Source organism: Vidua macroura, chromosome 19 (assembly GCF_024509145.1).
Source record: "Vidua macroura isolate BioBank_ID:100142 chromosome 19, ASM2450914v1, whole genome shotgun sequence".
NCBI classification, from domain to species: domain Eukaryota; kingdom Metazoa; phylum Chordata; class Aves; order Passeriformes; family Viduidae; genus Vidua; species Vidua macroura.
The window spans coordinates 337,479-359,549 of NC_071589.1; the positions used below are offsets into that span (position 1 = coordinate 337,479).

Here is a 22,071-nt window from a genome sequence, read left to right on the forward strand (position 1 = left end):
ATCATAGTGTCACAGAACAGCTTGGGTCGGAAGGGACCATTAAAGGTGATATAGTCCAGCCCCCTGCCATAGGCACAGACACCTTCCACTAGACCAGGTTGCTCCAAGCCCTGTCCACCCTTGTCTTGAATGTTTCCAAGGATGGGCCATCCACAGCTTTTTTGGGCAGCCTCAGACAGTGTTCTATCACCCTCATTGTAAAAAAAATTCTCTCTAATATCTAATCTAACCCTGCCCTCTGTCAGTTTAAAACCATTATCCCTTGACTGTGCTAAAAGGTCTGTCCCCACCTTTTTTATAATCTCCACTTAGATACTGAAAGACCACAATAGAGTCTCCCTGGAAACCTTGCTATCCACGTATTTGGGGATAAGGAGAAAAAAAAAAAAAAATGAGATGCCCCCAACACCACGATGCCCCCAGTGCCTGGCCCCCAGCTGGCGATTTCCTGCCGCCGTGGGGGGACAAGGCACGGGAGATCCCAGCCGGGACGTGAGCGCCCGGCGCACGGAGCGCCACGGGAGCCGCCCCGGCGCTGCCGAGCGGGCCCGCGGCGACTCGCCACGACCCTCCTGCCACCAGCCAATCAGCGCGCCCTCCGCTCCCCTCGCCCCGCCCCTCCTCATTATGCGAGAACCCGCGGCTGTGATTGGCTGGGAGCGCGGCCCGTGCTGGGCCCGCGCCCCGCCCCCGCCGCTCTGCCTGCGCTGACGGCGGGAGCGGCGCGGAGCGGGCCGGGCGGCGGCGGCGGCGATGCGGCCGTGCTGAGGCTCCGCTGAGGCTCCGCGGGTGCCCATGAGGCGCCGGGCAGAGCTGAGCCGAGCCGGGCGGGCTCCAGCCATGCATCCCGCTGCGCCCGCGGGCACATGGGGCAGCGCTTGAACCGCTGCCTCGATGTCCCCGTGGCGCTGCCGCCGCTGAGGCGGAGGCTGCTGCTGCTCTTCATCATGCTCTTCCTCTGGCTCTATATGTTCTACTCGTGCGCCGGCTCCTGCGCCGGGCTGACGATCCGCGGTTCACCCGCGCCGTCCCGCGCCGCCCCGCCGCTGCTGCCGGGAGAGCCGGGCGAGGAGAGCAGCCTGGAGGAGCAGCGGGCAGCGCCCGACGCCGGCAGCCCCATCTCCAGCTTCTTCAACGGCTCCGGTACCAAGCGGCTGCCGCAGGCCATCATCATCGGCGTGAAGAAGGGCGGGACGCGGGCGCTGCTGGAGTTCCTGCGGGTGCACCCCGACGTGCGCGCCGTCGGTGCCGAGCCCCACTTCTTCGACCGCAACTACGAGCGGGGACTCGCCTGGTACAGGTACAGGTACGGGGCGGGCCGCGGCGGGCAGCGGCCCCGCGGCGGGACGCGGCTGAGCGCGGTCCCAGCCGTCCTGCGCTCGCCGCCACGGTGCGGGGATGCGGCCGCCCCGGGCTTCGGAGCAGTTTGGGGAGCGCCCGGGGCGAAGAGTAAATGTTCCGCTAAATGCTTTACCCCGAAAAAACAACCCCTAAAAATATAATAAACCCAGAGCGCAACTTGTGGTCCCCGTTAGCCCAGGCGGCGGCGGGGCGTCTGCAGGTTTTCCGCGAACCAAACCGTATTTAATTTTGATATGAAGGCTAAATATTAATTTAATATTTTTAAACACTGTTATTCCGCTGTACTTCCAGGTCTTTTGCGGGAGCGTACTTTTCCTCCAGCTCTGGGTGTTGCTGAGGGATGACTGGTGTGTCTCCCGGGTCTGCACGGGCTGGCGGACGCTGCGCTCAGCGACCGCGTGTTTGCGGGGTTTTTGACCCGTTTAGGTTTTTTTTTTGTTTTTTTTTTTTTTTTTTTTGGTTGTGGTTGTTTTTTTTTTTTTTTTTTTTAATCCATTGGGGTGGGATTTGAACCGTTTTCTCTTTTTCCCTTTTTTTGAGTGGGGGAGGCGAGGTGAGGAGGATTTACCGGTTTGGGATTTTTTTTGTGCACGTTTGGAGGGGGTTTGACCCGTTCCGGGAGCGCTGCCTCGGACTGGCAGGCGGCAGCTCCACGTTCCAGATAAAACTTCCTCACTCGCTGCCTGCGTTCAGTCTCCGTTAACTTTCTCCTTCCCCGTAATCGTCTCTGGAGCTGATCGATTGCCCGAGGTCGCGATCGCAAGCCCGGCGCTGGACTGCGGGAGCGGTGTGGGGTGTAGCGGGTAACGGGCGCATCGGGAACGGGATGAACCCTTTGCACTGGGAGAAAATGATACATTTCTGGTTTGTATCCTGTAAGGATGGATGTGGTTGTAAGGGATTTTGCGAGGAGCAGCCCGGTCCGGGATGTCTGTGTGCGGGTGGGCTCGGCGGAGCGGGCGGCAGTGGGTGCGGAGGAGAAGCGCGATCGGACACCGATCGAGGGGCGAGCCCCGTTTCGATGCCTTTCTCACCCTTTTCCGATTAAAGTTCCTTTATCAGGAGTATTTTGAATATGCCTTTCTACTGAGTGTTTACAGGAATGCTGAAGAAGCCGAGATGGAAACTTTGAAGCTAAATGGGAGCTGTGAGGTTACGAATTGTAACCTCTTTGTAGTCTTGAAACTCCCACCCGGCAAGTCCAATTAGGTTTATGTCTCTTCTTTTTTAATGTTGCCATCCCTCAGCAGTTAGTGAAATGAGTGCACGATAAGATCTGGTGAGGAGGAAGTAATTTTTGAAACCCGTTTTGTTTTAGGAAATTCTGTCATCTCGGTGGAGGCTGTAGCGTGTTGTCCCACAGCAGCTGAAATGAAGCCTTTGTAAATTCAGCTGAGTTTAAAAATTTCACATTTTGAAGGAGAACTTGCATATAACAGAACAGAAAACCTGTCAGGATTTATCAGCAAAATGGTGTTGTACGTGTTGAACTCTGTTTTTAATTAGGCACCTAAATTAGACCATAAAATGGTTGATTAATCTTTTACAAGTCGGAGGTGGAAAGGGAGAAGGAGAGAATAATGCTTATGATTGAATTCATCTGTTATCCCAGATGTAGTGGGTGAAAGCCAATATTTAAAGGATACACATTATTTTTAAATTTGGAGAACAGGTATTGTGTTTAACTTCCTAAAGCTTCATCTTATCAGCTGCTGAATTTTAAGCAGCGTGGGCCCTGTCCCTGCAAATGCACCATAGTTTTTCATTAGTATCTTTGTGAAAGGGCTGCTTTAGTTGAGATCTGACAAATCTTGAGGTCTAAATGGTGATGCTCTCAAACAGCAAGAGATGCTGGAAGTCTTGAAATCAGTCGTGTGTGATTCACCCCGAAGATGGGAGTGTGTCTGGCTGTCTGTGGGACTGGGACCTGGGTCAATTAGAGGGGACTAAATAATGCAAAATACTTGGGGGAGGATGAAAACCAGCAGACAAGTTGTTATATATTGTGCATTACTTCTAACTTAATCAGAATTAGATGCAGAAGTTTGTTCCTATAAATTTAGTCATTAGAAGTCAGATCCTATAGAGTAGTAACTCCAAACTCTTGCTGACTTCCGTGAATCTTGGATTCCCGGCACTCCTCAAGAACATGTTTATTTCTCCCAGACCTAATGAAGTTTTAATTTATTATCTTAGTATCAATAAGGAGATGTGTTTATATTTTCTTGTTAGTGTTTCAGTACAGCTGGATTAAAGATGCTGTAAAAGGTGTGTGGTGTCAGCATCGTGCAGTGGGCTGGGCAAGCCTGGTCTTTATTTTACAGATGCTTTTGCTGAAATGTACTGAACTTTGGAACTGGGGGAGTTACTGTGTCCTCAGCACCCAGAGTGCAGTGCAAATCCAATTGCCTGGCTTTGAAAAGATGAAGATAGAATTTTTGATCCATGTCTCATTTGAAATGTATTTTAGCTAATTGGCTAAATCTGTTTGTATTTGTTAGGAGTTTGTTTGTTTAAGTTGTTCCTGCCATCCAAAGTCTTTTTCAGATTTTCAAGATGGAAGGGCATGAGATTTACTTTTTTAGCTTGATGAATTCTTATTTTTGGAGGTGATTGTGATTAATCCTGTTTAACTACTTATTTCTGCCTGAAGTTTTCAGCTATTGAAAATAACTTTAGAAGGAGGAAACACAAACTTGTTCCTTGCTCCATTTTTTTTGTCAAGTGAAATGAAATCTGTTGGTTTGGTTCCGTAGTGTGGAATGCAGAACACTATCAAGTGGTGCTGAGTATCATTCCTGAAAAGCTGGGGTGAGACAGGAAAAATTAAATGCTTTTATTTTGATAGTGAGAGAACTAAAATTTGGTGGAAATAACTTCTGTATGCATATTGCAAGGTTTTCTCCTCCCCCCCCCCCCAGCCCTGTAATGAATACAGCATGTTAACTGCTTCTAGTGAAAATATGTATTATGACAGAGGAGAAATGGGATCCAGCCACTATTGGAAACTAATTTTATGAAGTGCATTGAATTTTTGGATAGTAGAGAAGTTCCCTCTTTGTGGCAGTAGGGAGTTCAGCTCCACAGCCTGTGTGCATGTGTCTGGCTGAGCAGCCTCAGGGATGTCATTGCTCTCTTTGGGGTTTGCTGTAGAGCTTGGTGGGAGGAATGAAGTGTTTCTTCCAAGCCTAGAAAATCAGTTGTTGAATTTCTTTTATGATTTTCTTCATTTGATTCAACAATGATGCATTTTGAAATGTCCTATGGACTTGAAAGCCTGTTGTCCTATAATTATTGTAAGAAAAAAATGATTGTCATTACTGTTACATGGTTTGGGTTTTTTCTTTTTTTATTATTATTTTCAGCCCAGTGGGCTGTAATACACAGTCCCTCCTGCCTTGGGCTGGATGTTGTCAGCCCTACTCAACATCACTGATTTATATTTCAAGTCTGTAGCTCTCTGCTAGGAACCCCTGTGCCGTGGCAGTGCCGGCTGTAACTGTGACAGCAGGACTAGGCTGAGCTCCTCTGCCTCTAGCAGTGCACCAGGGAGACCACTTGTCCTTTTTTCTTCTTTTCTCTTATGGAAAATTCTTAAAATGCTGGTGCTTTGTCTTCCCACTACTCCTAGGTTGCTTTAATTCATTGTCCTTGCTGAGACTGGGTGATTTGGATCAGCAGGATCAGGCCCTATGGTCTGATGGTGTGTGATAAACTGTTTCAAATATGCATTTGTTAGACTCCAAAATTGCTTGGACTTTAGGGTGCAAAGTGCTGCTTGAAAGCAATTCCTGAATTGGGAGAAACTTTCTTTTTTTTTTTTTTTTATTTTTCCCCATGAGCCTCCTTTTTTTTTCCCCAAGGAATATGTGAGGGTACAAGCTGATGCTTGCCATCGGCCAGGCTGTGAGCAAGGGAAGTATAAGGTTAAAAGTTTGAGGTGAAAGCCCTGATGATCCAAATCTTGAGCAAGGCAGGATTTTGCCCCTGTGTTTGGCCATTGTCTATAATCTCCACTTTAATGAAGGTTTAATACCTACTGCTTAATTGCCTTCCCAGTGATGCATGGACCCAGCAGCACAGACAGAACTGTGGTTGGTTTCCACTGAGTGTCACATGGTTTACTGGCCCCACAAAGTTTGGGAACAGTCCTGATACTCCCGACTGGACTTTGGGTGCAAATGACTGCGTCTGAGCAAAGACTGGTTCCTCCACTGCGTTCCTGTGAGTTGTACTGGCTCAGAACAAGCATCTCCTAAAGGACAGTTGTGTTCTCTGGGAAGGTTTTGCCAAACAATTTTGGTATTTTCTTTTCTTGATGTGAAAAAAAAATTAAAACTCAACTATTGACCTTGCATTGTGTTGTGCTTAAGCAAGTGGGGACTTTTAATGGTCCCCTCAGAATGTGCATGGGGTTCAGTGCCCCCTTGGCCGTGGCAGCGGCTCCCTGTGACGTGTCCTGAGCTGCTGTGTAACGTGGGAGGAAAATCGCCCCCAAAAAGAAGGGCTGGGCTGCTATAATCAGTCAGCAAGGCCCTTGTGTTTGCATGGGATCATTCCTTTAGATCTGAGGAGGGTTGAGTTGTTCAAACAGATGGCAAAGATTATTCGTGTTGCTGGGGTTTCAGTGCTCTGCTCTGTTTCAAGCATGTTGCCCGATATGACGCACGTGACGAGTTCTTCCCAGCACGACGCTGGGGGGGATGACATTGTCTGTTGTGATCGGGTTTCATGGCCTCACCTGTTGAGCTGCTGAACTTTTCAAAGTTGACCAAGCGTTGGGGGTGACGGATGCGGATGGTGGATCTGCCTGGCTAATCATGTTAGCACAGGACCCCGCGGCCTGCCGGGAGCATTGTGCTCCTTGGCATGAAAATGATGGGAATGAAAACCCACGGGCTCGGCTCTGAGTTTGGGATTTATTGCTTTTTTCTTTTCAAGTGGGCCATGGCAGGTGTCTGTAACACAGACCGAGAGTTGGATATCTCGAGGCACTTCCAGGCAAGGCTTTGTTTTTAAAAGCATCCAGCAAGCCCTGGGTGCAGTGGCTATAGAAACTCTACCCGAACTGCTGTTCTTTGGAGCTGTATTTCCAATCTGCCTGATGATACGCATGTCCTGTATTCAGGCCTCTCTTGCTGAGCTGCTCTGTTCACTTGAGTCTGGGTTTGGGGCTATTTACTCATCCCAACTAGGAAGAAGTCTAATTTAGTGATCGTTCAGCATAGGATTCATATCTCCTGGTGGTATGACCATGGGTGACCAATGGGTTCAGGGCCAGGGCCATGTGGGATGGGTAACATATGGGTTCAAAGAACAGCAAACAGTGGGGCATGTTGTCTCAGTGGTGTATTTAGTGGGTCAGGGGCTATCAGCTACTACCTGTTGTCACCATGTGGTGTGTGAGGATGGGCTGGAGAGGCTTCTTCCTTGGTTTGTGGGAAATGACTAAGTGCTGTGCTGGGTCCTGACTTGCTGCTGATGACTGTACTGGGGCTTGCCCTAACCATGGCAATTCCAGGTCTTTCAGCAGCTTGCTGTGTGTTTAATTGGCTATCCAGAAACACCATGCACTTTTTAAAGGTGCTCAGCCCAGCAGCAGCCAGAAGGCAACAGAGTAAATGGACCTTATCTTAGCTTTCTTAATGGAAACAAGGGGTCCTGTGATGAAACATATTGATTTATTAGCAGGCTCAGAGGAAAAGTGGGGTGAATTCAGGACAGGTGTTTGTGGTGGTGTAACTTCGCCTTCGGGGAGTTGTTCCCACTCTGAAGGTGGCAGGAAGGGGTGCAGAGACAAGTGGGGAAGGGCATCATATTGTGCCATGGGTCAGATGAGGGGAAGAAATGGAGGTCAGGAGCACAGTTCCTCTGTCTCCACCTAGGGAGAGCAGGGTCTGCTTGGCTGGGATGTGCGGTGTACCTTAATCCATTCATAAAAGTGATCCAGTGGGGACAATCTCTCCTGGTGCCACGCTGGCTTTGAGCATTCCCTGTGGTGGTTTTCCTCTTAGGAATAGCCATGAAAGAGGAGGACATTAACTCAGTGATGATGATTTAGCATGTGGTGCCGTTGAACAGGGCAGGTCCAGAGGTGAGGAGGGACTTCTGAGAGCTGGCTTGCTTGTCTGCCTGACATTTCTTCCTGGCTCTGTGGCCTCAGGAATCATTCAGATAAGACCAGAAACTTGGGTGTTTGGGACTTCAGATGATGTTGGTGGGAATGTTAGAGAAAAACAGGTGTACAGGTGCTGCTAGCAGATATCACACTGATTTCTGGTAAATGAATATTTCCATTTTTAAAATCTTTCCATCAAGATACGTGACCATGGCAGTGCCCTGCCACGTGGCAGCTAGGGAAACTTTATTTAGAGAAAAATAATTCCAGGTTCTGCTAAATGCTTTACATCTGTGTTAACCTCCTTGGAAACGCCCTGGAACTAGCCTGCTTCTACAGCAGTTTGGTTTTCTTCTCTCTGTGCAGAAAAGGGAGGGAGGAAGAACATCTCTATAGAGGGTTGGTGTGACCTAGCCCTGGCATCAAGGGAGTCATGGCTCTGTTTGGCAGCAGGTCTGACCCAGAGTTTAATTTGCAGCCTGTCTGGGATGCAGAGCAGCGTGGCTGACCCTGCCCTCGATGTGGCTTGTAAGTTTCACACATGCAGGGAGCCTGGCTTTGCTATCCCCGTGCTGGTGAGTGTCATCCTCCCTTGTCCCGGTCTTCCTGTGAGTGTTGTGCTGATAAAATTCCGTAGGTCGGAGTTGTAATTTGGCCAGTCTTCTCTGCTGGTACTGCTGAGGATTTCTACAAATACACCAAAGTGTCTGGTTTGTAATAAAAGTGAGCAGTTGTAACCTTTCCCTGGAACTGGCACAGACTTTGCATTCCTGTCACTGCAGCAGGCAGCTCTTCCAGAAGAGAGGGAGAATTATTGTGTGCAGGCTTTCATTTTATATGCCAGTGTACAATATTATAGGTGGATGTGTGCATTTGATAGATCCTTCCTAAAAGTGAACACCAGGCCAAATCCTGCATTGCCACAAACATGGTCCAACAGTACTGAGTATGACTGTATTCTGCTACACTAATTCCCTTTAAAAATACACTTTTTCATGTGGGAAGGCTTTGATGAGGAGATGAGTCTTCAGCAGCATGTGGTGACAGAGACTGAACCAGGTCCCTAAACATGAATGTGTCTAACACAGTCCAGAACTTTGCCTAGGGATGGGCTCCAAGATCAGACCCTCAGTGTGTATCCATGTGACTGTGCAGAAAAAGTCCCCACAGAAACCAAAATCCATTACAATTATTAACTTCAATAAAGCTTCTTGACAAGCTTTATATTAAAAGCCCCAAGCTTTCAGCCTCTTTTGATTATCAAACGCAAACTTGCATTAAAACTTGCAAGTCTTGAAACTTGAAAACTTAAAACTTCAAGTGTGGGTGAATGGTGCAGGGAGACGAAGGAAATCTTTGGAAAAGTGCTCATTTAGTGAAAGGGCAATTGCACTGGGGTTAAGCTCCAGTAGTATTTTTGATTTGGAATGGGGTCCAGGGGGTGCGGTGGCTGAGCAGGCTCAGAGCATGGATCCTCTTGTCACTAGGGGGAAGATGAAACCCCAGCATCTTCCTAATAAAGTGCTTTGCTTCTTCACTGAGCTATGAAATATTTTTTTAAAAACTGGCAAAGCCTGCAGCTTTGGCTTGCATTCGGTTTGTTTTTCTAAAGATGTATTAGACTTGGAAGGAAATCAGGAGGTGTTGGAGTAAACAGGAGGTGTGTCCCAGCCCTTCGGTCCCGGAGTGGCTGTACACGGTCCTCAGCTGTTTGTACACAGGGCTGTGAATGCTGTTGCTAAACGTGAATTGCAGAGGGACCCCGTGACTGTATGGTGCCCTGCGTCTCTGTGTGTGGGAACAGATGTGCTGCCTGCCACTGAGGTGTTGTGCCTCTGCTCTGAGCCCCCTGCACACACCTCTGGTGCCACGTTTAGGGAATTGTGCCAGATCAGAGCCAGTGTCCCGAGTGCTAGGGGCTTCCATCTTCTGCAAGTGGGTTGGAATGAAGCAAGTTCATGGAGGTCTCACCTGCAACCACTGGAGCAGTGGTAGAAGTCTGGTGGCTCTGAGCATCCTGCTCTGACTTTACTATGGCTGGACCAACCAAAGTGAGCTACAAAAAGCCGGACAGCCTGGGTGTTACCCCTTATCGAGGACATGCTTAGCAAAGCCCATCTTCCCTTTTCCCAGTGCAGTGCACTGAACTTGCTGCAATTTTACACAAAGCTTGTAACACCTTTTTTTCCTCCCCTTTTAATTTCCCTCTAGAGCTGGTCTGGTAACTAATGAGCCTTGGGCTGTCTGCATGGCATTTGGAAAAGCAGAGGGAATAGCTAATACGGGGTGTTGAGCAGGGAAGGAAGCCTTGAGAGGAGATATCAGCCTTGCCAAAGCAGAAGTGGAATAGCCGGTTAGGGTTTCAACTGGGAGCTGCTGTCTGCTCCAGTAATGACGGGCTGGCGCTGCCCGGACCGCCGGACGTGCTGGAGGAGCCACCAGGAACACACCGGAGCCTTGGCCGGCTGCCCTGGCTGCGCTGCCACTGCTGCCTCCCCCTAGAGATGATTCCAAGGTCAAACTGCTCAATGCAGTGTAATAACTAATTAGGCTATATATAAACAGAAAGCTCGTGTGGTCCTAAAGTAGCTTAAGAGCCCGTGGGTTTCCTCTTCTTCGCTTTCCTCCCCACAGTCTTCCTCTCCCGGGGCTCCTCTGCGGGTGAGCCCCGCAGTTGTCGCGGGCTCGTCTGTTCCAGCAGGGCTCACCAGTTGGGTTGAGCAGCTGCACCGCTGGGTCAGAGCCCAGAAATGATGGGGGCAGAGCAATGCCTGCTCTGCCTCACCCAGCTCCCCCATCAAACCCACTCCTGGTGCCGAAGGACAGGCTGCCAAGGCTCTGCCTTCCCAGAGTGAATCGCTTTACTCACTGGTGGTGCCTGATGGTGCATAGCCCTGAGCTGGGAATAGCTGCTGGCATTTGCCTTCAGCAACAGGCGTTCCAAAGCTCCTGTTGCTTTGAGACTCAGTATTGCAAGAGCTAAGCTGGACAGCTTGTTCCCCATCATGGGGACCATGGGGAAGCTACAGTGTGGGGTTCAAAACCTCCCCGAAGGCATGTTTGTGTGGCATTTGCAGAATGGAGGGGAAGAATAAGCTCGACTAGGTTTCCTGGAAGAGCTACAAAAACTTAAGTTTGTAATGAGGCCTGAAACTAAACCCAAACAATTGCTTACCTTGTGACTTCTGGGGAGCTGAGGCTTGTATGGTATTGAAATTGATAATACTCTATTATTCCTTTTCTCACATATCGATCTAAAACTGGTCAAAGCTCTCTCCAAGCTCCAAATGTAAAAATTTAGGAATAACATTTATTTAAGATCTGCGTTATTTTCAATGTAGCTGCAGAAACATGCTCAGGAAAATTAAAAATCAGATTTCTTAATCAAGCATTACTGATTAAGTGCTGTCAAGGCAGTTGGAGAAGCGCAGAGCAGCTTCCAGCTCTTCCAGACCAGCCCAGGTTTTACAGCAGGGCCATATACATGCCCTGAACCATCAGCAAAGTCTGATCTTTGGTTTTGCCCAGGGAAATCCTTGAAAACCAAAGAGACCCCACGCCTGGCTCCAGGAGTTGGGGAATGAGCATCATCACTGCCCATGTTTGTTCCGGACCCTCTTCTGCTGCTTCCTAGGACATCTCCTCATGCATGTCTGGTTTTCTGAGGGCCAGCATCGGGGGTGAGGACTGGTGGAGGAGATGCCCAGGGTGATGGGCTACATGTGAGTGGCTGTGTTTTGGTAGTGTAGGTTGTCCATCTCCAGCTCCCTGGCTCTCCAAGGCAGAGCTGACTTTTCTCAGTTTTCAAGCACCAGGCTGCATCTACAGCCGGGGATGGAGGCAGAGAGAAAGGACTTTGTGAGCTCACGATGGAGTCCCAGATCGGTTCAGCCGGCTCGGAGGGGGCTGCACTGTCTCTTTAAGAACCCAAGGGTGTAGAGATCAAAGGTGTGGGTGAGTCAAACACAATTCACTTTTGGTTCATCCATATGTTTGGATAGTTCAGTAGTCACCCATTTTATAGTCTTACGCCCATTGATTTGTTAATCTGACACTTGGTTTCATCTGAATAATAATAGCTGTCATTGAGAGTCCTCAGTGTTCAGGGAAAAGTCTTTTCACTTGGGTTGTGCTCTAAGGCCTCGGCAGACTGGCCCACGGTGCTCTTTATGTACAAGGGCTTGAAGGACTTGTGGATAATTCAGCCCCATGGCTGGCTCTGGAAGGAAATTGGCTCTGAATGAAACCAGGGTGGGATGCTGGAGGATGCTGGAGGGCTTTTGCACGTGTAGTTTTACTCATTAAGGCCCTTCCTGGTTGTCACCATAGCCATGGACCTGCCATCACAGTGCATGGGGTGTGAGGAGATGGCAGGGTTACACAAAGACAACCCAAGCCATCCAAAATGGCAAGCAGGCCCTCTTAAAGAGTGCCTGAGTGCTCTGGACTAGATCAAATCATTGGTATGGCCATGTGCAGTCTCTAATTATGTGAATACCTTTTTAATGAGAAGTAGTGCTTTGCATCTGTTGTACTTGCAGTAGAGCATCTCCACCAGCTGAGCCTGCTCTTTAAAGAGCTCTTGGCTGGGTGTCATTGACTGTTTATGACCACGCCAAGATCCCAGGTAATGACTGGGCAGAAAGGCAGTCTGCAGACAGACCTGCTCCTTCATGTTTCCCTAATTGGCACCTGTCTCCCTCCTTCACTGGGAATTTCTCTCCTTCCCAAGACTGGTTTGGTTCCTTCTGCTTTACCCTGAGTCCTGCAGTGTCACTGGGGATGCAGGGATGTGGTGGCACCACAAACCTGCAGCCCAATTGCCTCAATGGGCATGCTGGGTTTTAGTCCTGGAAATTAATTGTGTTTTCTCTCTGATGCTTGATGTGAGGTGCCAAAGGGAGGGAAGAGTCAGGAGGTTCATCCTGGCCTGACTAGAGATGTTGGTGGAAAAAATCTCCTTCTGGACAGATGTCTCACTGCCCTGGTCTGTGTGCCATGGAGAGATCTTGATTTCCAGCGCTACTCTGTTGAGAGCAAATCACAAATCCATTAACAAATGAGTTGAGGTGACAATCCCATTTGTGTAAAAATGCATTTAGGGATCAGTACTGAGAGGATCACCGGTGTATTAATTTGCCAGGCCTTTTGTTCCAGTGGGTGGCAAAATTAGCTCATCCCAATGAGGGTCACACTGACCTGGCCAGTGCCCAGATTACTGATGGTTGTGGTTGGTGCCACTTCTCCCTTCTGAGAAGGAAGCAGAGACTTTCAGAAGTTAATTAGGTGTCTCAGCTGGGAATAAAGTCTAAACCAATTTTGAATTCTTGACCCACTCAATGAGATGCTGCGGGTAATGAGCAGCTGGTGAGTACAGGACATGCTTGGTTGGTTGAGCACCCTCCCGGTTTTCCTCTGATGGATTTGTTCTTCCCAGCTGTTACTGGCCATGGGGGAAAGGTCCTGTGATGGTCAGAGGGGCATCCCCTTCCCTTCATCACATTGAGGAGAAGCCTCAGTGCTGCACAGTTTCAAGGCTGGTTTGGGTGCTGCTGAAGAGGCAGGTGGAGTCATGCAGCTGAGATTTGGCAGCACCTTGTTGGCATTACTTGGCCTGTGGAACATGTGTACATGATCAGGAAGGGCAGAAAAAACCATAACTTTCTTTCTTCATAATGGAAATGGTAAGCTGACTGTTTTCTGTGCTGTTGTTTTGAAGGTCTTTGCTGTTCAGGTGGTGCTGGATGCCCATTAGGTGCAGAAAGTGAATTCCTGGAGATCCTACATGACTTTTTTTGAAAAACTGTAGATGTAAAAGTGTCTTAATATTTGTTTCAAGCCTGATCTGGCCCTGGCCACCCTGTGAGATCCCTTCCCACATGCTGTGGAAGAGCTAGTGGTCTCTTCAGATGTGACATGAAGATATTCCAGGGCATGTCAGTGCGCAGAGGAAAGTGCTGCTGGGTGAATGAAGTGTCCCTGCTTCCGCCTCCCTGCTTTGTTACGTCCATGGTGAGGAAGAGGAGCAGAAGCAGAGCTGCCACCAGTCCCTGTTTGGGGCTCTAACTCAGCACAGTGGTGCAAGCCTGACTTTGGCATGTCTTACTGCAAGGGTAGACAAATCACTGGGGATATTCCCGCAGCATGAGTTGTGATCCGAAGGGTGACAGCTGGGGTACCACTCAGGTCTCCAAAGTCTATCAGGAGGCTTTTTTCTCTAATCCTGGCTGTAGAACCAGAGCAGGAAGGCTGGGCTTAATTAGGAGAAATGTGTGTCAAGGTGCCAAACAAAGTCCTCCCTGTGCAAATGCTGGGCCACTTACGCAGGTGTTTTACAAAGGGCAACGTTATCAGTGTAACTCATTACCTGCCCGGGCAGGCACACAGATTAGGGCATTTGTTTCTGTGTTGGGAAAAATACAAAAGACCTCTCAGCTGGGCTGTGATTTATGAACAGTGCATTAGGGGAACATGGTTGTACCCGTATCTTGCTGGAGTGGTTGTTGACTTGTATTTCCTTTTGGGGCTGGCTCTTTGCTACGTGGGTTGAGTTTTTTTTCCCCAGCTTTCTGGCAGAGTTGGAGCAGGTGAAATGTGGTGGCTTGGCAATGCCTCAGAGGAGAGGCAAAGCCTGGGAAGTTAATCTCCTTGTGGTGCTCTCCTGGGTAGAAATTTGTCAGGTGTTTCTGAGTGTCAGTGGGGGTGGACCAGGGTTAGCCATTCACATTCAGCTGCTTTTGGTGGCTGGAGAGAGGCTGCTGACATGGTCACTACATGGTTATTTAACCAGAAAGTTGATTTATGAGTGTGTGCCATAGAAATCTATATCCATATAGCTGGCATGGACCCGCAGCCTAGAATGGCCCAAACCAGAGGTTGTTCCTGTTGAACTAGCTCCTTTTCTGGGAAACTGGGAAAGCTCCCTATGGCAGCACGCTACAGAAACAGTGTGGCAGTGTGTTGATGCCATACAGATGACTGGGAGGTACGAGATGTGACCATCTCCCCTGCACTGATTACACCAGAGGTGCCCTTTCGGTCCAAATCGAGGTGTACCCTGCTCATTGGGCTCACCACCTCCAGCATACAGCAAAACGAGTCACTGGAACAGGGCCTGGAAGAGGAGGTACTGTAGGGATGAGGCTGGTGGGATAACCTGCTGTGGGCTACCTGGATTAGGAATACCTCCTGGTGTCCCAGCCAGGGGCAGGAGCCCCAGGTCCTCTGGTGTCACAGATGGGATGAGCCATGAGGATGTTCTGTTCCATGTGCAGTGGTGGGTAGCTCAACCCCTGGATGAGTTCTGGTGCCTTGGTTTGGGCCTCTAATTCCTGAAACACCTGGTGCTCCTGAGACAGCAGCAGAACGCCAACAGGCTGTACTCTTTCTGCAGTACCAACTCTGTGAATCTCAGTACCCACTTCTGCCTCCTCCAAATCTCAGATCCTCACATCTCTGGGGCTTAACCTGATTATATTGCTCCCTTAGCTGCAAGGAAGCATTTTCCCAAGACCTAGGAAGAAGAGAGATGTCTTGAAGAGCTGTAAGGAGCAGTGCCCCAGGTGGTTTAACATCTTTGCGAGGATTAGTGCTGTTGCTACAATTAAGAGAGCAAATTGGTGGGTGTGGGAACTGTTTGGGACTGAACCTACCACCAGGACTGGCTGGTGCTCCTGCCACACTGGGGGTTTGTGCCTGAGCCTTGGTGGCAGGGAAGGGGTGAGAGGGAAGAGGCTGTGGTGTGAGCAGTGGGCATTGGTGCCTCTTGGACATGTCTGAGTGGCTGCTGCGGGGCAAGAAAGCTGACAGCAAGGTGTAGGCTTTGGTTGGGACTTGTGGGAACAGCCCAGTTGTTCTCCTGATGAAGTTAAAGCCAAACCCCTGAGATCAGAGTCTCTGTGTTCATGTGAACTGTCTTAGTCCCAGTTCCTCTCCTACAGGAGACCCTCCTGTCACCTGGGTACCATGGATGTGTTTTGGATATCCCACCATTATGATTTCTTCTTCTGCTTTTAAGTCTCTTCCAAGACAGGCTTCCTTTGCAAAGGCCTACTCTGAGCTAGCAAAAGCCTTGCAAGGGCTGTGGGGGTTTTTGTCTTTTTTATTTGTCACAATTAAGCCAATAACTCTCTTACTTTGCTGGGTTTTTTTTCTGGACAAGGACATTCTGTGCTTGCAAGTGCTTACCCAGTCCAGATGCTGGTTTCAGCTTCTCATGAGGGCAGGATTGGTACTACTTAAGTAAAGCAAAGTTCAAGAATTCATGTCTCTGGTGCAAGGATGTGTTGAACTAGCACTCTTCTAGAGCAGAACTTTGTCTTGCAATGAATCTGTAAGTGGATCTATCAAATCTTTACATAGTAGGAGGTTAGTACACATAATGCCAACTCTAGACTATAAATTCTTGAGGGAGGAGAAGTTACCGGTCTTTCTGGTTGCAAAAGAACAAGAGGCAGAGGCAGTCCAGAAAATTTATTTTTTACCAGGAATGAGTTGTAAGCACTGAAATCTCTCTGGATGCCTGAAATTTTTCCTCTTTCCTCCCTTTCAGGCTGTTGTCTATTTAATTTATTGAGAAAAATGTTTCTACAGCTTCGCAATAAACTCTTGTGCACTGTGACAGTAATCTTGGCTTCTTACAGGCCTGCAAATGGTGCAGCTCTGGAGTAGTTGTTGATTTCCCAGAGCGAGCAGAGCTGAGCTGCCTGCTCCTGGTGCAAGTGCTGGGACTCACACTGGTGGCCTCCAGGTGCCAGAAGAGAGGGAAGAGGATTACACTGGTGCAACTGAGGCACTCCTGCAGGGATAAATTCCAGTTAAACACTCCAACGGGGTGTATGAAGAGGTGTCATGGAGCAGGAATAAAGCACACAGTTTGGTGTGGACAGTTGGTGCTGCGATCTGCTGATAAAGGGGCTTTAGTCCCAGTTTGTCAGTTAGCTCAGTCATATTTCCTGCTGAGTTCAGGGGATTTTCCTCCCTTAAATCATGAGTTTCACAGAACTTCCCTCTCCCTGCTCTGCTTTTAAACAAAACCAGTCCTTTTGTCCTTTTTGGGGGAAATGGAGACAGATTAGAGTTATCTCACATGACTTGACCGGTGGGCAGCACAGCCCGGTGGTGCTGGGCAATATTCTGAAGAACTCACCCATGAACAGCAATTAGCTTTTAATTGTGGCACTGCCGCCTGCCCGGGGCTGCCGGAACAGCACCGGGCGCTCTTTGTCGCCGAGCGGCACCAGGGGAGACCCTCGGCCATGAAAGGGGAGCGGCGGTGACCGAAAGGAGTAAGATGCTCATTTCAGCCCCACCCCCTTACTGCGCTCAAAAGCTCTTATTTTCAGAGCAAAGCACTATTGAAGCATCGGGACAATGGAGCCCAAATCCTGCTGGGGGAAGGGAGATGCTGGCAATTGCATCTTTTGTTGCTTTTCCTTCTTTATTTGCCTGTGGCCTCCCCCATCCCACCCCTCCAAGAAATCCACATAGATGCTCGCTAGATGATAATGAAATCACTTTCTTGAGACCTTGCTAATAGGATTATAATTATTACAGGAGATGAACTGGAGTGAATAGAATATTTACCATTTCATCTTAAATTATTGTAAATCCCCCCAAAGCAGCCCTTTGATATGTAAAGTGCTGCTCCTCTCCCTGCCCACCCCCCCCCCCCCCCCGTGAAGATAATTATTTAGTGGAAGTTCAGAGCTTTTAAGTATGGTGGGGAGTAGAAAGAGGCTTCCGTGTTTACATAAAGAGAAGAGGAGGCCCTGTGTAATGAACTGGGGATGTTGATGAATATCTTGCCTGGCTCCACTAAAGGAGGAGGGAAAGTTCTTGCCTAGCAGTTGTAACATCTCACGCTGTTATTTGGGGAAGAAGTAAAAAAATAATTGGAAATTTAGCCCTTCCTAATCCAAAGAAAGCTCCACATCCCTGCAGCCTGTGTTCAGTTGGTGCATGACGTACCCAGTGGCAGTGGCAGCATTCTGAGTTTGTTCTGTAGGGCTGGAGGAATTTCTGTTAGAGGAATGACCAAATAGCCTGGGTGTCCTCAGCCTGGCAGAGAGATTTCCTGGGGGAAGGTATGGTGCTTGCCAGACTTGGAGCTAGGCTGGAGATGGGGGGAAGGATGGACTGGTGAGATGGTGCAAGGACTGGGGCTATGGTGTGAGGGCAGGGGCTGGTGAAAATGGGCAAAGCAAGGAGCCTTGCCTTGGGTGGGCTGTGCCTGCGGAGGTTCAGGAGGAATCATAGAATGTCCTGGGTTGGAAGGGACCTTGAATATCCCCTCATGTCATCCCCCTGCAGGGATACCACCCATTAGACCAGATCCAACCTGGCCTTGAACACTTACAGGAATGGGGCAGCCACCTGGACAAGGGGCTGGAAGAGAGATCGACTGAGGATTGTCAGGTGGACGAAGTGCGTCAGGCAAAAGAAGGTCTCTGGAGCTGAATTTGGATGGAGGCTGGAAAAGTGGTAGGGGACAGCGTGCTGCTTGCTCCATTCTTGCTCTGCCCTTCCCCTCCTCTGGCTAGGGCTGGAGATCCCCAGGCCAGAGGAGAGGAGAGGAGAGGAGAGGAGAGGAGAGGAGAGGAGAGGAGAGGAGAGGAGAGGAGAGGAGGGGACTGCACCCTGTGGACACATTCATGTTAGCATCTGTAAAGAGGGTGCACTTCTCTCAAGTTTCCAGGGTGGTCTCGGCTCCTTGAACCCTTCCTCCCAGGGGCTGCCCTGCATGGAGCATAAGCTCAGGTAGGAAGGGGGATTGCTCCAATCAGCCACCTCCAAGACCACCTTTATGCCTTTGCATCCTTTGCCAAGGAACCCGCGTGTGCCAGGAGCGGTGGTGACATCACCCATCAGCTGCCCAGGAGTCTTTGTGGAACCTGGGCTTCTCTATTGTGCTTACTGGTGAAGGCAGAACACTTGTCTGTTCTGTGCAGACAAGACTCCCACCAAGTGTTTCTGCTGATCTAAGTTATTCCTCCTCTGTAGGTTGCAGCTATATGGTACACCATATATGGCACTTTGATACAGAAGGCAGCAGCCCTGCAAGGGATAGCATGTCATATCTTGGTTATGAGACTGCTTCTAATTAATCCATTTAATCTCATGCAGTAGGGGAAGCATGTGGGTGAGAGATGTGTTTTGTCTGGCACAGGGTGGGAGGCAGCAGCAGAGGCTGGTGGAGCTCGTTACACCCATTGCTGTTCCCAGAGGCACAAACCCTCCATGGATGAGAGGCACAAACCCTCCTGCTTTGTCCAGGTTGGTGCTTGGATGCTGCTGCAAACTGCCTGTTCAGTTCTGTGGCTGGGCTAGCTAGCTCCCTGCGTCCCAGCATAGAGAGGGTCAAGCCTCTGTGGTGGCTCCTAGGTCCGATTTGAAGGCAGTGCCTTTTGAAGAAGTGAACGAAGTCTTTTATTAAAAAAAAAAACAAAACCCTAAACCCAAAAAAGATCCTAAACCCTGATATTTGCTGTGGTGTGTTGCCCCCTCCTTGGGGCACTTCTCACTTTGATTTGCCAGGGTCGTTTGGTGCATCCCGGCTGTGCCACGTGGAGTGGGGACGAAAGGGCCATCTGCCACTGCTCCGCATCTCCCCACTCCCCAGACCTTTGATGGAGTTTTTTATCAGCATCAAAAGAGCTTAGATCAGACTCCACAGCCAGACCAGAGCCTGTTCCTATGGGGTACATGGTGATGCCACCCGCAGCCACCAGCTCTGTGGTCCCATTGAAGTCCCAGAGCACCTTCATCATGGGTACTCTTCACACAAATTACCGTCCTCTCCCTCCTTTAATCCCCAAAATTCCCCAACAAGTGAAGGGCACCTAGCAGATTTGGGGACAGGGAGCAAGGAGGGTGAGAAAAACATTAATTTCAAGCCGACATATTTTTTCCTCCTTTCCCTCATCCTTCACCTACTCCTTCCTCACCCCCAAAGTTCATTAATTCCCATCATCTGGTTTGTGTAATCATCGTGGCGAGTGTTTGACGGAGCTGGATAGGGTTACATCCATTTCAAAAAGGCCGAGGCTGGTTCCCCGCCATTCCCTTTTATTGTTGTATAATTTGCCAACCCAAACAACAGACTCCTGCTTGAGACAAAGGCACACATGTTGCTCTTACTACTGGTCATAAAAAAAGGAAAGACTGCCTGCTACTGTACAGGTCTATGGTGCAACAGCAGCTGAAGCCAAGGAAAATTTTTGGTAAGATGATGTATCAAATAATAAAGCAGGAAGCATTCACACCCCCAAAGAGGAATTTGTTATTGCTTCTTCTCTCTCTATTTCTTCCTCTTCCTCCATCTCCCTCATTCCTCTTTCCCATTGCTGTCACCAGAAAGCAGAGTCAAAGCCAAGAAGGTAATTTTTAAGCCAGTTGACCTGTGTGCTGGTGGCAGGGTTTGTGATGCAATTAAAACGCTGCTCAGGTTCTTGCTTTTAAGGAATATTGCTGGGATTCAACGGTTTTGTGATCAACCATTCAGGGAAAGGGGCCAGGAGGGGACTGGTGTGGTGGCCTCAGGAGCTGAGCTGGTGATGCTTTGGGGTTTTGATTGATGAGCATTTGAGCTCTTGCTCATGGTCAGGTGCCAAGTATGGGGCTACAGCTGTGTGGTTTTAATCCAGCCCCTGGCTGCTCTTACCAGCACTGTACATTTTTCCTGCTTTCTGATGGCGACATGCTGCCCTGGAAATTGGGAACAACTGGGTATCATCTTGGCAGAGGGGATGAGCTGTGAGGCAAAGCTACCACCAATGGAGGTACCACCCCACCCTTCCCTGGGTATCTACAGCTCTTTTTCAAGATATTAGAATTAGCTTGCTCGGCCTAAATTTATTTATTGAGATGGAGAGGAGAGAAAAGGCAGAGAAGCAGCAGGAATTAGAGTGAGAAGTGGCTGCTTCAGTAAAGCCCTCCTTAAAAATGTTTGGCTTGAGGTGACAGATGGACAGATAGACTGCAGTGTGAAATGAGCCCTTTGGCTTTGGTGGGATCCTGACTGGAGCAAAGCTGAACAGGACCATGCTGGGATGGGAACAGGGTGCCAAACTGCCCCGGGATGGAGACAAGGCAGAGGGAGATGCAGCATACTGGAAAGCATCAACTTCTGAGGGGATGCAGCTTTAATCTCCCTCATCTTCTGCACTTGGTTCCTCAGAGCTGTTCCGAGCCTGAACAGGCCACTACTGGGCCTGTTTTCTTTCCAACCTGTAAATTAAAAATGCAGCAGAAATCTTAAATTCATCATGTGCATTAAGTTGTACCATGTTCTGGGTTGTTCTGTTACTGGCTGTACTTTAGCTCGGTGTCATCTTGGGTTTTCAAACCCTCTGTCATTACTCTGAAGGCTAAAACATCTGTTTTCCCCTAGGATGGGAGAAGAACTTTGTTGTTTACCTTTCGTATTTCTATTCACCTTCTTGCAATATCTTTTCAATCTAATTTATGCAGTTTCTTGGGAGGATTTTGGGGGACACTTTCCCCAGAAAAAAAATCAGATTTTCAAAATTTGGTTTTCTGAAAAGGAATCACTTTTTGTCTTCTTGAAACATCAGTGAGGAATGGGGCAGAAACTGGTCAGAGATAGGTCAGATGCTCTGTGTGTGCAGTGCTGGGCTGCAAAGCAAATGGTTATGGGTTACAGACGTGAATCTGGCATGAATGTGGCTGATGTCCACGTTTTGACTTGCTTTTCCTCCAATTTCCCATGTTTTCCTTGCTTCTAGGGAACAGCTGTGGGGGGAAGGTCTAGAAATTCTGCGCTAAAGTCGTTCTTGATGTATTTGCTGGCAGAGCTGCTGTGGGGACTGCTGTGACTGCACTCCATCTCCTCCAGGAGAGTTTTATCACCTTTCCCGAGGGAAACTGAGGAAGCACAGAGGATTGAGGAAGTGTGGTGGTGTGGAGCAGAGAGGTTTGGGACTGGAAGGTGCCATTGCTGCAGCTGCATCACAGGACAACCTGGGTTTAAGACTTACCTGTGGGACTCATTACTTGAATTTGTTGGAGCAGGGGGAACATCTCCCAGAGTGGTGCTGGGTGGCTCCAGGTGCTGGATAGGAATATACCCAGCATTAAACCTTCCTCAGAAAGGAAAGCTCCTCTGCTCAGCTCTGGGGCTTCTGTTGGGCAGCAGGACACCTGAGTGTGCTGGGCCTTGGCCGGGCAGCCTGGCGGTGACCCCGCCAGGGCAGACGGTTGTGGCTGCACGCCGGGCTTAGCCCTGCCTGGGCTCCAGGGGTTTATCCCAGCAGGCGTTGGCCGTGGCAGGAGGTGCATGGGGGGACCAACAGATGTCCCCAGGGATAAAACCAGACACCACGGCTGTGCTCTGCCCTGCACTGCTCTGTCCTACCTGTGGCAAATAATGCAGCAACAGGTTGTGGGGGTCCCCTCTCCCCCCTGGCCTGTTCCTCCTTGAGAAGTAGCAGCAGATTAGCCTGGAGCCCCTCTGTGCAGACAAAAGCTGCCACAAAGGGCATTAGGCTTCAGGATTGGCTTACCATGTGGCCACCTGTCATCCCCACTTTGTAAATTTATCTCACTCTGGGTCTGATTTTCACATTGGAGAA

General features: G+C 49.2%; 1 protein-coding gene across 1 annotated transcript in view; it reads left to right on the forward strand.

Moving 5' to 3' along the window:
* The first annotated feature begins 725 nt into the window (after nt 1-725).
* LOC128816959 (heparan sulfate glucosamine 3-O-sulfotransferase 3B1-like) overlaps nt 726-22,071 on the forward strand; it is a 29,689-nt gene continuing 8,343 nt past the window's right edge. Inside the window, exon 1 of the mRNA XM_053994986.1 lies at nt 726-1,300. Within this exon, the coding sequence (XP_053850961.1) occupies nt 867-1,300 (434 nt within the window). The 5' untranslated portion in view covers nt 726-866. The remainder of the gene's footprint in view (nt 1,301-22,071) is intronic.